The sequence below is a fragment of the Phycomyces blakesleeanus genome (assembly GCF_001638985.1).
Source record: "Phycomyces blakesleeanus NRRL 1555(-) unplaced genomic scaffold PHYBLscaffold_19, whole genome shotgun sequence".
Taxonomy (NCBI): Eukaryota; Fungi; Mucoromycota; class Mucoromycetes; order Mucorales; family Phycomycetaceae; genus Phycomyces; species Phycomyces blakesleeanus.
Window position 1 is genome coordinate 461,489 of NW_017265152.1, and position 12,264 is coordinate 473,752.

General features: G+C 39.3%; 6 protein-coding genes across 6 annotated transcripts; 4 read left to right on the forward strand and 2 right to left on the reverse strand.

Annotated features, from left to right (window-relative positions):
• Positions 1-104: 104 nt before the first annotated feature.
• PHYBLDRAFT_148753 (hypothetical protein) lies at positions 105-957 on the forward strand (the record flags this gene model as incomplete). Its single annotated transcript, XM_018432150.1, has 3 exons — positions 105-188; positions 306-482; positions 559-957. 3 exons carry the CDS (start codon positions 105-107, stop codon positions 955-957), a joined length of 660 nt encoding a protein of 219 aa, XP_018288242.1.
• A 212-nt stretch (positions 958-1,169) lies between these two features.
• On the reverse strand, positions 1,170-1,964 carry PHYBLDRAFT_60106 (hypothetical protein; the record flags this gene model as incomplete). The annotated part of the gene is made up of 1 exon (XM_018440599.1): positions 1,170-1,964. The coding sequence occupies one exon, from the start codon at positions 1,962-1,964 to the stop codon at positions 1,170-1,172; it is 795 nt and encodes a 264-aa protein (XP_018288243.1).
• A 280-nt stretch (positions 1,965-2,244) lies between these two features.
• PHYBLDRAFT_126567 (hypothetical protein) lies at positions 2,245-5,882 on the reverse strand. Its single transcript, XM_018429113.1, has 13 exons — positions 5,721-5,882; positions 5,574-5,652; positions 5,192-5,427; positions 4,665-5,081; positions 4,347-4,559; positions 3,995-4,279; positions 3,690-3,890; positions 3,522-3,602; positions 3,190-3,465; positions 2,952-3,116; positions 2,776-2,893; positions 2,528-2,699; positions 2,245-2,449 (listed from the first exon to the last, which is right to left on the reverse strand). The coding sequence occupies exons 1-13, from the start codon at positions 5,841-5,843 to the stop codon at positions 2,359-2,361; spliced, it is 2,457 nt and encodes an 818-aa protein (XP_018288244.1). The 5' UTR covers positions 5,844-5,882; the 3' UTR covers positions 2,245-2,358.
• A 164-nt stretch (positions 5,883-6,046) lies between these two features.
• PHYBLDRAFT_188040 (hypothetical protein) lies at positions 6,047-8,482 on the forward strand. Its single transcript, XM_018439446.1, has 5 exons — positions 6,047-6,178; positions 6,440-6,689; positions 6,783-7,090; positions 7,141-7,546; positions 7,614-8,482. The coding sequence occupies exons 1-5, from the start codon at positions 6,149-6,151 to the stop codon at positions 8,315-8,317; spliced, it is 1,698 nt and encodes a 565-aa protein (XP_018288245.1). The 5' UTR covers positions 6,047-6,148; the 3' UTR covers positions 8,318-8,482.
• Positions 8,483-9,221: 739 nt separating this feature from the next.
• On the forward strand, positions 9,222-9,961 carry PHYBLDRAFT_76196 (hypothetical protein; the record flags this gene model as incomplete). The annotated part of the gene is made up of 2 exons (XM_018443131.1): positions 9,222-9,827; positions 9,905-9,961. Coding segments are annotated over exons 1-2 (438 nt in total), but the record flags the coding sequence as incomplete, so codon positions are not given.
• A 1,160-nt stretch (positions 9,962-11,121) lies between these two features.
• Positions 11,122-11,834, forward strand: PHYBLDRAFT_159615 (hypothetical protein). Its single transcript, XM_018434018.1, has 3 exons — positions 11,122-11,252; positions 11,317-11,583; positions 11,637-11,834. The coding sequence occupies exons 1-3, from the start codon at positions 11,178-11,180 to the stop codon at positions 11,682-11,684; spliced, it is 390 nt and encodes a 129-aa protein (XP_018288247.1). The 5' UTR covers positions 11,122-11,177; the 3' UTR covers positions 11,685-11,834.
• Positions 11,835-12,264: the final 430 nt, after the last annotated feature.

The following is a 12,264-nucleotide window of genomic DNA, read 5'->3' on the forward strand; positions in this document are numbered from 1 at the left end:
GCATTGAAAACTAGCAAAACCCTTTTTGAATCAAAATTTAGTTTAACTACGACCATTTTAACTTTCAGATACGCACACTTTTTATTTATATTCATTAAAACAGTATGCCTCTTAATGTCATAATTTTGGTTGGTCTTCCTGGTTCCGGAAAATCAACATTCTCGCAAGCATTGATCAATCAGCGATCAGTATGTATAAATTTAGCATCATGAGAAATCGCCTTTTATTATCTAGTTAATGTTAATTGACTTGTTATTTTTTCTTTCAAAATAATAATAATAAAGGACTGGTGTAGGGTCAATCAGGATGACATGGGATCGCGAAAAGCCTGTGAAAATTCTATGCGAACTTGTCTTAAATCTAATTACAATGTAATTGTTGATCGATGTAATTTTGATGTTAGTCAAAGAGAGACTTGGTTGAAAATCGCAAAACAGTACGATGCTTCAGTTTACTGTGTTGTCCTTACTGCCTCTTCAGATGTGAGTCTTTACCTTATATATATCTAAGTCCTTAAATAATTACATAATAGAAATGTTTATTAAATAATATATAAAGGAATGCAGTAACCGAATTTCCTATCGTGTGAACCATCCAACTGGTGTAGAAGGCAAGAACGGTATAGCAATTCTTCGCCGTTTTATGAAGAACTATCAACCTCCAACCAGTGCATCACCCGAAGGATTTCAGCGCCTTATTTATTTAAGTCCAAGTCCCGCTACCGTTTGTTCCCAAGAGAGAGTTGATCGTGTATTGAGAGACTTAGGGATCCTTGAACCTGTCAATCCAGTTGTGACTCCTGAAGAAGTGTCAAATAATGTTGCACAGATTGGCATAAAGAGAGACCAAGGAGAAGAATCCAAAGAAACAGATTCAAGCCAAGATTTTAAAGAGACAAATGTAAACGAAAAAGAACCCACCGAGACAAGTGGAAATCAAGGAGAGCAAGTAGTATAGATTCAAAATCATCCATCAAATCTTTTCGTATGGCATATATGCACACAAATGCTTTAGTTAGCCTTAGTTTTGTGTTTTTATTTGAGAAACTTTAATTTTTTTAAAAAAAAAATTACATATTTCTTATGGTCTTCTTTATAAGTTGGATAAACCTTCCATTTATTAATATTTATTATGTCCGAGATATACTCTATCTATAATTGTTATCTAAATCAGTCTCTAATCTTTGAAGGCTGCCATCTATCCACGTATGATATTTTACAATCAGTTACTGGAATTCGTTGTCTTTGATTACAGAATGCCACTCGCTCATCTTCAGGATATCCTCTATAAGGTAAAGTTACGAACGGGTGGTTATGTTCGAGGCCTGTGAAGAGGTCAATATTCCGTGCACCTGCCCAGGGCAAATATTGTTCTGCAGCAGCTGGACAATCTGGCGCAACATAATTTGGCTGGTAAGAATAATTCTGCGAGCGATGATAGGATGGTGAATATAATTCTGCTCGAAAACTATTTGAGTTGCCAGAATAGCGCTCTCCGTTGTGGTAATCGAATGTAGCCTGTTCTTCTTCATAGTACTGACTTCGTAATGAGGATGTTTTATTATGATTATTATGATTATAAAAATTAGAGCTGGTAGATCTGTGCGCAAAATTGTTCAATGTGTTTGTAATTTGCATAAGTTCTTGGTGGATTTTTTGTATATCTGAGAACTTTACAGGGCGACAGTCATCTTCATGACCTTGCATATTACAGCGTTGTTGATGCATATCTTGATAGCGCTGTTGGTGCAGTTCTCTATAGTATGCTCTCTCTTGCTCTTCTCGAGACAGCCTTTGTCCTTCACGAAATACCATCTGCTCTTCTGCGTGATATTGCTTTATTCTTGGTGACTTGCTTGTATAACCTCGTCTAGAGTCTTGCTCATTGCTTTGAGAAGGGTTCGACATAAAGTCCTCTTTATGCTCGCTGGGCTCACAATCTATGAAGTATTCTTGTCGATCCATTTTGTGGTTCAGCTCTTGTTCAAGTCGCTTTCTTTCTCGATCTTTCTTCTTTTATATCAAAATTTGTCGTAAAAGAGAAAGAGAGGGATCTTGTGTCGATTACGTATCCTTATTTTCATTATAATTATTTAGCAAATCTCCATTGTTTGTATAAACGAAGAAGACACACTACCTTGTGTACAGTATAAAGAACGCATATGAATGAATGGAACCAACTCATTGAAAGAGCTGTCTACCTTAAACAAACACCAGCTCTAGAATTTCTAAAATTGTCAAATTTGTAGTCATAGTTTGCATTAATGTGTATATTTTTTATGAGTACAAGGATATAAGAAAGACTTTATTGACGCATTGAATCCTCTTTATTGGAATATAAACAAATAGGGCGCATAATTTACTCTTGGTTGTCTTCAATAATATCACTAAAAGCAAAAGGCTCAAATTGAACACCATCACCCATGTAGAACTTTCCGTCAAACTCAACCCTAATATTTATATTTAGTTCAGTAGGTTTCTCGATTATTAGAATTACAGAAAATAAAGAAAAGGAAAGAAAAACATACCAGTGAAGACGGAGAGCGTGCAAGAAAGCAGATAAACCTTCCATGCCCAGCAAGATACCGACAGTTAATACAAACCACATAGAGAAACCGATAACAAGACCAACAACGGCAAGAGTTCCGGTGAAGTTGAACCAAATCTTAAGGGTCATATCCCACAATACACTGGATAACTCTGTATATTATATTATATATTTAAAAGAACAATAGTTTAGATGGAGTACTATCAAAATAAAATGTTATATACGTACGAGCGTGAGCAAGGGAAAGAGCCCAAAGACGAAGGTATGAGGCAGTGTTAGAGATACAGTTGAGACAGAACTCAATGGTATGAATTGTCTGATGGATCATAACTTCACTGAATTCAAACTATAAAATAAATATTAGTAAGATTCGTTTGAGATTTACCAAAAACGAAATAATATACCTCTTCTACTTCTTCCTCTTCTTCAACAAGTGCTTCAGTATCTTCGTGAGCAACGGTCTCATACTGATGCTTGGAATTTTGAACCTTAAGATAATAAGGCTTTGCGAACCACATCCATGGTACACAAATGAGAGCAATTGCAATCAAAGCTCCTTGAATTGGGCCCTATAAATATAAATATGCAGGATTAGACTTTCAGTTTAATTTCGTACAAGGTACTATTAATAGTAAAACATACTTGTCCAGCAAAAAGCTGCTCTTTGGGGTCAACAGTACCAGGACTCAAGAACATATAGATCAACATGTTCAACAAGTTTGGAGGAGCATTTCGAATATGATGACCCTCGGAGTCAAGTTCCCACCAGTTAACACTCCATTTGTACATGATACAGAAGATAAGATAACCAAAGATAGACTCCATGAAAAGAATCTGGGGCAAGAATTCGAGCCAGACAAACATTTTCTTGCCATAGTAGACGTGATTGAATACGTTCAAACAGATAGCGAAAGACATCTATAATATAAAATATAAGGAGCGTGTTACGTATAATAATCGTCTTTACAACATACGTGAAGGACACCCAAAATAATGGCCTGTTTCATTTTGTAAGAGTTTGAAAACAACAAGAAGTTCTCGGATCCGTGCCATGACTTGAATATTTAAAAAAAAATTAGAAAACCAGAATATAAAAATTGTAATATAATATATAAGTTTAAAAGTAAATAAATGTATCTTACAGGGTCAAAACCAAAGGGATAGACATGACCGTTGGTAACAGCCTCTACGGGACCAGTACCATTGTGATGGGGCCAATCAAAACCAGGAGTGGCAAGGTTGAGAGACAGAGAAAATACATCGTTATAAATAATTCCAGTGAAAATAGAGAAGAGACCCATCATCAGCATCATGTAACGACCACCAAAGAACATTTTAAAAATCTATATCAGAGTAATAAGAGCAAAAATCAACAGTTAAAAAGTAAGTTTACATTCAACCATTCGACTTTTCTTGTTTATGTGAAACTCCAAAATCCATTACTTACCTCGCCATTATCAAGTGCGAGTTTCTTCTCGTTGAGAACAAGGTAGAGTGCGAATAGGAATAAAAGGAAGCCGTGACCAATATCACCAAACATGACAGCAAACAAAAAGGGGAAGGAAACTAGGGTGAAAAGGCCAGGGTTGACCTCACGATACCGTGCGATACCATAAGCATCGATGATTGCTTGGAATCCCTGGGTAAATTTGTTGGTGCGGTGGTATGTAGGGGGTGTCTTCTTGGTATTCAGGTTGTGGACGATACAAGAAAGGTTGGTACCCGTAGCTTCCTGTATGAAATATCAATACATTAAACATTAATATTAATGCAAATGGGGTTGATTTAGACAAACTTACGCTGGCTTCTTTGAGTGTGCGCTTGATAATGGCGAAGTCGTTAGTGGGGCACCATCCTTCTGCGATCAGGGTCTTACGAGCACCATCATAGATGAAACGATTCATGGTGTTATAAATAGCCTTTTCCTTACGAACAATGGTTGTCCAAGCTGTCAAGTTGTCAGCGATTTTGCTAAGCTCTGAAGTACGGGCAGAGGTGGTGGTGAAAAGGACCTGTATGGATTCAAAGTTTTACAAATGTACAAGCAGAAATGAGTCTACGGCTCGCCGATATTTCTTCTCACATCACCACACACTATAATACTTGAGCACTCTTACATTGTTGAGATCCTCAATGCTCGAAGTAATGTTAAGCAGAGTATCGCGTCTCTTATCAGCGGACTCATCAACAGTGTAAAGAGTACCACCCAAACTCTCGGAAATCTTTCTTGCTTTGCTAATCATCTCTTTACCATGGGTAAAGATAGCAAACACATTCTTCTCAAGAGTCTCATCTGAATCGGGATCCACGATCATTTCATCAATTTCAGCAGACTTGACGAGCAAGTTACCACGCAATGAGCGCCATAGCACGCGTTCAAAGGTCTGCATGCGGTGACGGGAGATCACACCAGTTACATAGCCAAGGTTGGCATGGCTGGGATCTTCACTACCAGTGCCAACATCGTGTTCAAGAAGAGGTGTGGTAGCATCTGTTTCATCAAGGGACACACGGGGATCTTGTCCTGGGTCAGCCTTTGATAAGTCGATAGAGAGACAGAGAGATATGATATAAGTTATATATGTCACTTATTTTGTATACTCCCAAATATCATAAACTTTGCACAATCATTTATGGTTCTTACTTGTTCAAAGAATGTAGCCGTTTCACGGAGAACATGACGGAGCTCGGTGAGTTGAAGATAACGACGCTGAAGGGCCTCATAAGAGTTGTTCATTTCAGAGAGACGACCTTCGTGATCGCGAAGCTTCTCTTCAAGGTCGTCGATTTCCTGGGTTGACCGTGCTCGAGAAAACTGACCGGCGAGGCCGAGATGGCGAAGGGGAATTCCTGCCTTGTCGACCTGAGACTTGAAGAAACCTACGGGAAATTGTTTTATTAAATAAGATATGCCTCATGAATTTTTGCAGGATTCTTTTTTTTTGTCAAGGAGTCTCATGTGTTTCATCGCCGGGCTTCGCGTTGACAAGTAATAAAGATGGTGGACTGGGACTCTGTCTACTTACGGCACTGGCGCTCCATTTCGTCGAATCTTCTTATTTCGGAAACATAAGTACGTTGGAAGGCATTAACATCGGGATTAAGCTAAATATTGACTGAGGATGAGTAGGGTTGTCGAAATCTCTTGACTTTGGGCTGGGTTTCTGACTTACGTCTCGGAATTGGACCATGCCAAGTTCGCCAAGTTCGGCGACACAGGGTTGGACGATTTCCGTAGGAATGTACAGCTGAATTAGTGACATCTCTTCCGAGCGGAAGAGAGTAGTCGGTGCCATGCTGAATGAGAAACCTAAAATGGGTAAGAGAAGAAGGCGACACACACAAGGGGGTGAAGGGAAAGGGTTCTGGGTATTTGCCCGAATTTACTCACGTGATGAGACTCCAATGACGTCCTGGAAGAGGTGAGCTTGGGTTGAGTTTTGGTTGAGTTAGTCTGATCTGACTTGTTCCTGCGTTTACTTATTCCTACCCCCCATTTTTTTCTTTTAATATATATTCTTACTTTATTTATTTTACATATATATATATATATTTATTTTCTCTTTTCCTTCGTTATTCATTCCTCTCCTTTGACGCCATCATGATCAAGAATCTTGGAAAGTTTAAGCAGGTACGCTTGGTTTTTGCTTTAAAAGTCTTTGGGAACACAGACACCCCGCTTCTTGCCGACCTTCAAGTACAAAGTAGAATTTAAGGACAGTCATTTGTACCGGGATGGATAAGAATACATCATCCTGAAATACCATTCATCAAAGCTTGATTATGTACTTGTTGGTCGTCTTGACCTATTCGGAGTTCTATTGATTGGTTGCTGATTATGGAAGCAAGGAATTAAAAAAAAGAAATCACGTTTATTTATATACATATATAGTGGACAGGTGAACGCTTGGGCGCTGCCAAGGCAACACTTCAAACAGAAGAGTTTCAAAGATTAGAAATAGAGACAGAAAGAAGAAGAGCCGGATTTGACCGTGTAGTGGAAGCTATTGATGTCAGCCATGCTCAGTTGAGTAAAAAGAAACCATCGCCAGAAGATGCCAAAATCAAGATTTCACCTATGGAATCTCTTGGTGCTTGTTGGTCACATTATGGCGACTCATTTGATACAGACTCTTCTGCTGGTAAGCAACTTCTTGGGCCAATTGGATAAGAAATATAATAAAGGGGTGTGAGAAAGTGTCTGATACAAAGATATACATATGCATGTACATCAGGTGCATCGTTTGTCAATTATGGTCAGGCAACAACATTGGTAGCACATCTTCAAGAAGAGTTTGCCTTATCAATGAAAGAAGTGTACATTGCAACTCTTCAGCGTGGACAGATAGAATATAAAGAGTACTCGGCTTTACGTAAGAAACTTGAATCGCGTCGGTTGGATTATGATGCCAAGCTGGGCCGACTTCAAAAGTCAAAAAAGGAGAAGCCCGAATGGGAACAGGAGATGCAGGCGTCCAAAATGAAGTATGAGGAGACAGAATATGATCTCATTCAGAAGATGGTTGCTCTCCAAGAGTTTGAGGTACGAGGCATACTGCTTATTAGATGTATTTATTAAGTTTATTTATATAGGAAGAGCATTCGGAAGCCTTGAGTATGCTGTTGGATGCTCAAATTGAGTTCTTCAACAATGCAATCGACCGTTTGTCTAGTGTCCGATCAAACTGGCCACAATCCACGCGCGAAGGTCCGCGTGTTCCCATGACCAGAACAGCTAGTTCCAGTTCAGGGCTTACTCGCAGTCCGGACGGTGGTCCGGGAGACTATTTTACACCTCCCCCTGATCGTACGGGTCTTACTCCACGCTCGCCCAACGGGAGCCCTTGTATTCGGGGGCCAACCTCACGCCAGTTGAGTGCGGATCCTATCACTCCACGCCGTGTTCCCAGCCATTCTTCACTTCGTGGTGGAGAGGACCCTGTTACTACAATGACATCCTCTCCCGGTAGACTTGCCCCACAGATGCCACGTCGTCAATGTAGGTATAATATCAACCTAAATAAATCACATTTATTCATCTATATCTCTCTCTCTTTTTTTAATAGCACAAAGCACGGTATCTAACAAGAAGAGACGCAAGGCTATTTATGATTTTGACGGAGATTCTGTTGATGAGCTTTCATTCCGTACCGGAGATGTGATTACAGTAGTAGAGGAGGTTGATGAAGGGTGGTGGCTGGGTGAAGTAGAGAATATAGGACCCAAACGTCGTGGTATTTTCCCTGTTAATTATACAGAGGAGATTTCCGGAGCACCTCCTATGCCTGCTCGTCCTTTGGTTTCTTCGCCTAGCCCTCAAATACCTGAAGCAGAGATTGAAGTAGATGAATATGAGCAAGAAGTGCCGCACGAAGCTTCTCCTTTCCATGACAAACCAGCTTCCAACTACGGATATACTCGACCTGCACAACCTGTCCGCGCTTATTCCAGCAATACCTACACCAACCCTTCTCCACCCCCGATTGCTAGAAGCACAACTTTTGTTCCTCAAGCCACTAAACCTACTGGTGCATCGCGCGCCCCTCCTCCACCACCTGCTGCCCGAGCTTCTCCAGTTATGTCTCGTAGCTATACCACCAATACCAATACACAACCTACAACCCGAGCACCCCCACCCCCACCCCAGAGCCGTCCTTCTCAAGATCCTGTAGGCTCAGGAGAGCCAAGTTGTCAGGAGTGTGGCTGTGTTGACTTTAGTGCAAACTTGTTCAAGCGAGGACATTGCAACAACTGCTTCCACAAGCACTAAACATATATTGTCCATAGATCGTTTATAAAAAAATATATATAAGAAAAAAGTGAGCACAGGTGCGACACACACACAAACACAAACACAAAAGCATTTGTGTATATTTATATTATATACAAATCTTTAATATATATATATATATATATATATCCATATTGGATACCCAATATCTTTTCATTCCATTAAGCCTACATGTTAATGCTGCTGGTTAGATAACTAGATTGATTTATCAGAACTGAAGAATATACTCAATAAGCATTGACCACCTTTGAAGGGTTAGTGATGCACAAGGCTTGGATTTCAATAGAAGAATACTCTGTCCTACTGTCTTTTTCTTTTGCATTCCAATTGACCAATAGGGGCCATTACAATGACTACAATATAGTCCATCGATTTCTTTGTCTTTATAATAAAAGATAAAAAAAAATTAGTTTTTGTCAGTAGCATCAGCCCATTCGACAGCTGTTATTTGCCTGAAATAGAATCGGGACAAGAAACCTATAGAAATCCAACGAGGTCAGTTGTCGGAAGCACCAAGACAAATATACATCTATATTATATTTGGACAATCTCAACGTTTATTTGTCTTCATTGAGCCCACGCCACAGAAGATGTATATATGAGGCCAGTTTAAGTGAAGTAAAGCGAATCTATAAAATACATTGTGTGAGTATTTGTGAAGCGGTCACTTAATGGGATGTTTTCTTGTTATTATATATTTGTTATGTGTGTATTCCTTTAGGCATTTAATTATTTAATTATTTATAATAAAATTAAATAAATAATTAAGTTAATAAATAATGGCAGAGGTTTGTATAGGGAGTGAGGAATGAAAAGGCGGGGTGAGCAGCCTTTTTTAGCTTCTTAATTCTCTGTGCAGTACTTTGCTTCCCTCTTTGTTTTTATTTTATTTATTTTATTTTCTCTTTTCTGTGTGTGCCTGTGCCTGTGTCTGTGTCTGTGCCTGTGCCTGTGTGTGTGTGTATCTTTATATTTATATATCTTTTTTTATTTTATTTTATTTTATTCTATCCAAGCTGGGATACTTGAACCCTTGAGCCAAGCAGAATAATATTAATAATAATAATAATAATAATAATAATAATAACAATACAACCTCTGTTGCAATGACTTCACCAAAGAGCATCCTCAAACAACTTAACCCCTCAAACCCAATTGGATTACAGTCATCTTCATGGCTCTCTCGCATTCAATCCAAGATATACTCAACTCCTCTCGACGATCCTAACGCCGCAATCACCCTTCCGAGACAAGAACTAAAAAGGGTCACCTTTTCGGTCAGCAAACTCACTTCAGAGCGTATTTTTTACTCTGGAGACGACGTCCCCGAAGAAGATTCCACTCAGACAGATCTCAAGGAAGCTACCCTTGCAGATGAGGACATTAAACTCGACCCAAGTCAGGAACTTCCAAAGTACTACGAAAAAGCCTGTCGTATGAGAGAAGAGCCCGTACTAGACCGTTTCCTAGATGTTCTACGCTTGAATTGGTGAGTAAAGGAAGCCATTTTCATTACCCAAAATACACATAAGAATACTTGCTAAGTGACGTCAAGGTCCACCAAAGCTTTACACGATTAACCGCCGTAGATTTATCCAACAAGGTCATCGATCGCCACCAGGCAGGACCAATTGCCGATATATTGATGCTTCAGCATTGTCTCACAGATTTGAACCTATCCAACTGTGCGCTTGAAGACGAGGTAAATAATAATAATACTGCTAATTATTGATATCATCAGCACACAAACAAATTCTTATTACCGTATGTTTTTTCTCTTACTTTCTTTATCCATCCAACTAAAACATCAGACGATTCGAGTACTTCTTAACAGTCTTCTACTCAGCGATACTCTTCCTGTGTTAGATTTGTCAAGCAACCCCTTTAAAGCCAAGGGCTTTAAATACATCTCAATATTTATCAGTCAAGTAAGACTACAAATTTGCCAAGCAAACTTTGTTTAACCTTATCTACAGTCTAGAGCTCTCGAATCTCTTTCTCTCGCCCGATGTACTCCAGACCGCAGTTCGATTCAACACCTCTCACAAGCAATTCAACTTGCTCCTTCACTTCGCCATTTAGATATGGATGAATGTGGTCTCAAACCCCAGCTCTTGGAAGTTCTGTCTGAAGGTGTCAGACAATCAACCTCGCTTTCCTCTCTATCCCTTCGCAACAACCGTATAACTCACTTGGGTGCAGTCTGGATTGCAGCCATGCTATTGACCGAAGAGCCTATTGATATCTATTGGCAGTCTGCGGAATATACCCGTCGTGGTCTCCAACGCCTCGATCTTACAAACAACAACTTTCAGCATGGTCTGGGACCGGTCGCTCAGGCACTCTACAACAATCAATCACTCATTCACCTATCACTCAAAGACTGTCACATTGGACCTGATGGCTGTAGCCTTTTGGCTGAGGCTCTGGTAAGGAAACAGTCTACCCACCAATCTTTTTTTTCTAATTATGCCACGGGGTGTGAAAATGTTAGTTATCCAATCAATACCTTCAAACCTTGGACTTGAGTGGAAATCCTCTCGGAAAAGGATCTGACGACGGAGTAAGTCATGATAGAGATGACGATGACAGTAGTAATGTGTGGTTTGGTGGTCGGTGGTGATAAATATTAATATACATTTTATTTTATTTTTTGCTTTCATTTTTTGATTTATAGATCCAATCCCTAAAGACCACATTGGCTCGTAACCCTAGACTAGTAGAATTAAACTTGGCTGATACTACACTTGGCTCTAGTGCTGCGATTGCTCTTGCGGAAGCTCTTCCAGAGAATTCACAACTCACTCGTCTAGATTTGTCCAAGAATCCTTTGGTAACCATGGCTGGTGTCCTGGCCCTGTCTGTGTCTATTCGAATGAACGACACGCTTACCTTTCTTGATATTAACATTCCGGTAAGAAATTCGGAATCCAGACTTGATTTGAATGTCCAATATTTTACTAATATTGGAAATAAAGCCAAATGACCTTGATTTGGCTCAGTTACAGAATGATATCGTTGCTGTGTGTACAAGAAACATGCAACGTACGTTTGAAAACAACAAACCTCAAACAGCCAAGGAAGACGTCGAAAGTCCCGAAATATCATGTGAACCCAAAGTAACCTGTTCTTCTTCTACAATTTCATCTGCTTCTTCAGCCTCTTCAGGCCTCTCACATTCAATCGAAGAACATCCAGATGTAGCCTCATTTGACTACTCAAAACAGCATCCCAGTCTTCCCATCGTAAGTCATTCCATCTATTCAGTCCAACCAGCCGTGCTTATATCCTCTGGCAGAACTATCCATTAGAAGACATATCATTGGTCGATGATCTTCAACTCTAGTTATTATTATTTTTGTGTTTATTATTACTTATCTTACAAACAAATGCATACATTATCCCTACAAACTCCTCCTCCTCTTCGCTCATAAGAAAAGAGTCTATTTTCCATATTCATTCAAAAAAAAATCATCCTCAAATTGAAACCGGGTTCAACTCTAATTACGCCAAATCTGAACATAGTGAATGTGACATCTCTGACGACATGTCTGGAAAGTACAGAATGTTGTTTGTTTATTTTTGTTGTTGTTTTGTGTGTGTATGTGTTATGTAAAAGTTTAAGCCCTGGATACAAAGACAGAATATTTTCGGAAGTAACAGTGGAAGCCGAAATTAACCCTGGTTTCTTGCTTAGAAATACAAAAACACTCGATTTCAAGAAATTCCTGTCGGGCCACATTTGCAGCATCAAATTTAGTACACAACGGTACCTTTCCCTTCCCTTGCCCTCCCCGATACGCCCAAATATATCCATATATATATATATATATATATTTAGAAAATTTGAAAATTTACTATAATGTCAATTCTTCTACATTTGGCTCGTTAGTAGGGAAAGAAGGAAAAAGAATAAAAAACGATGC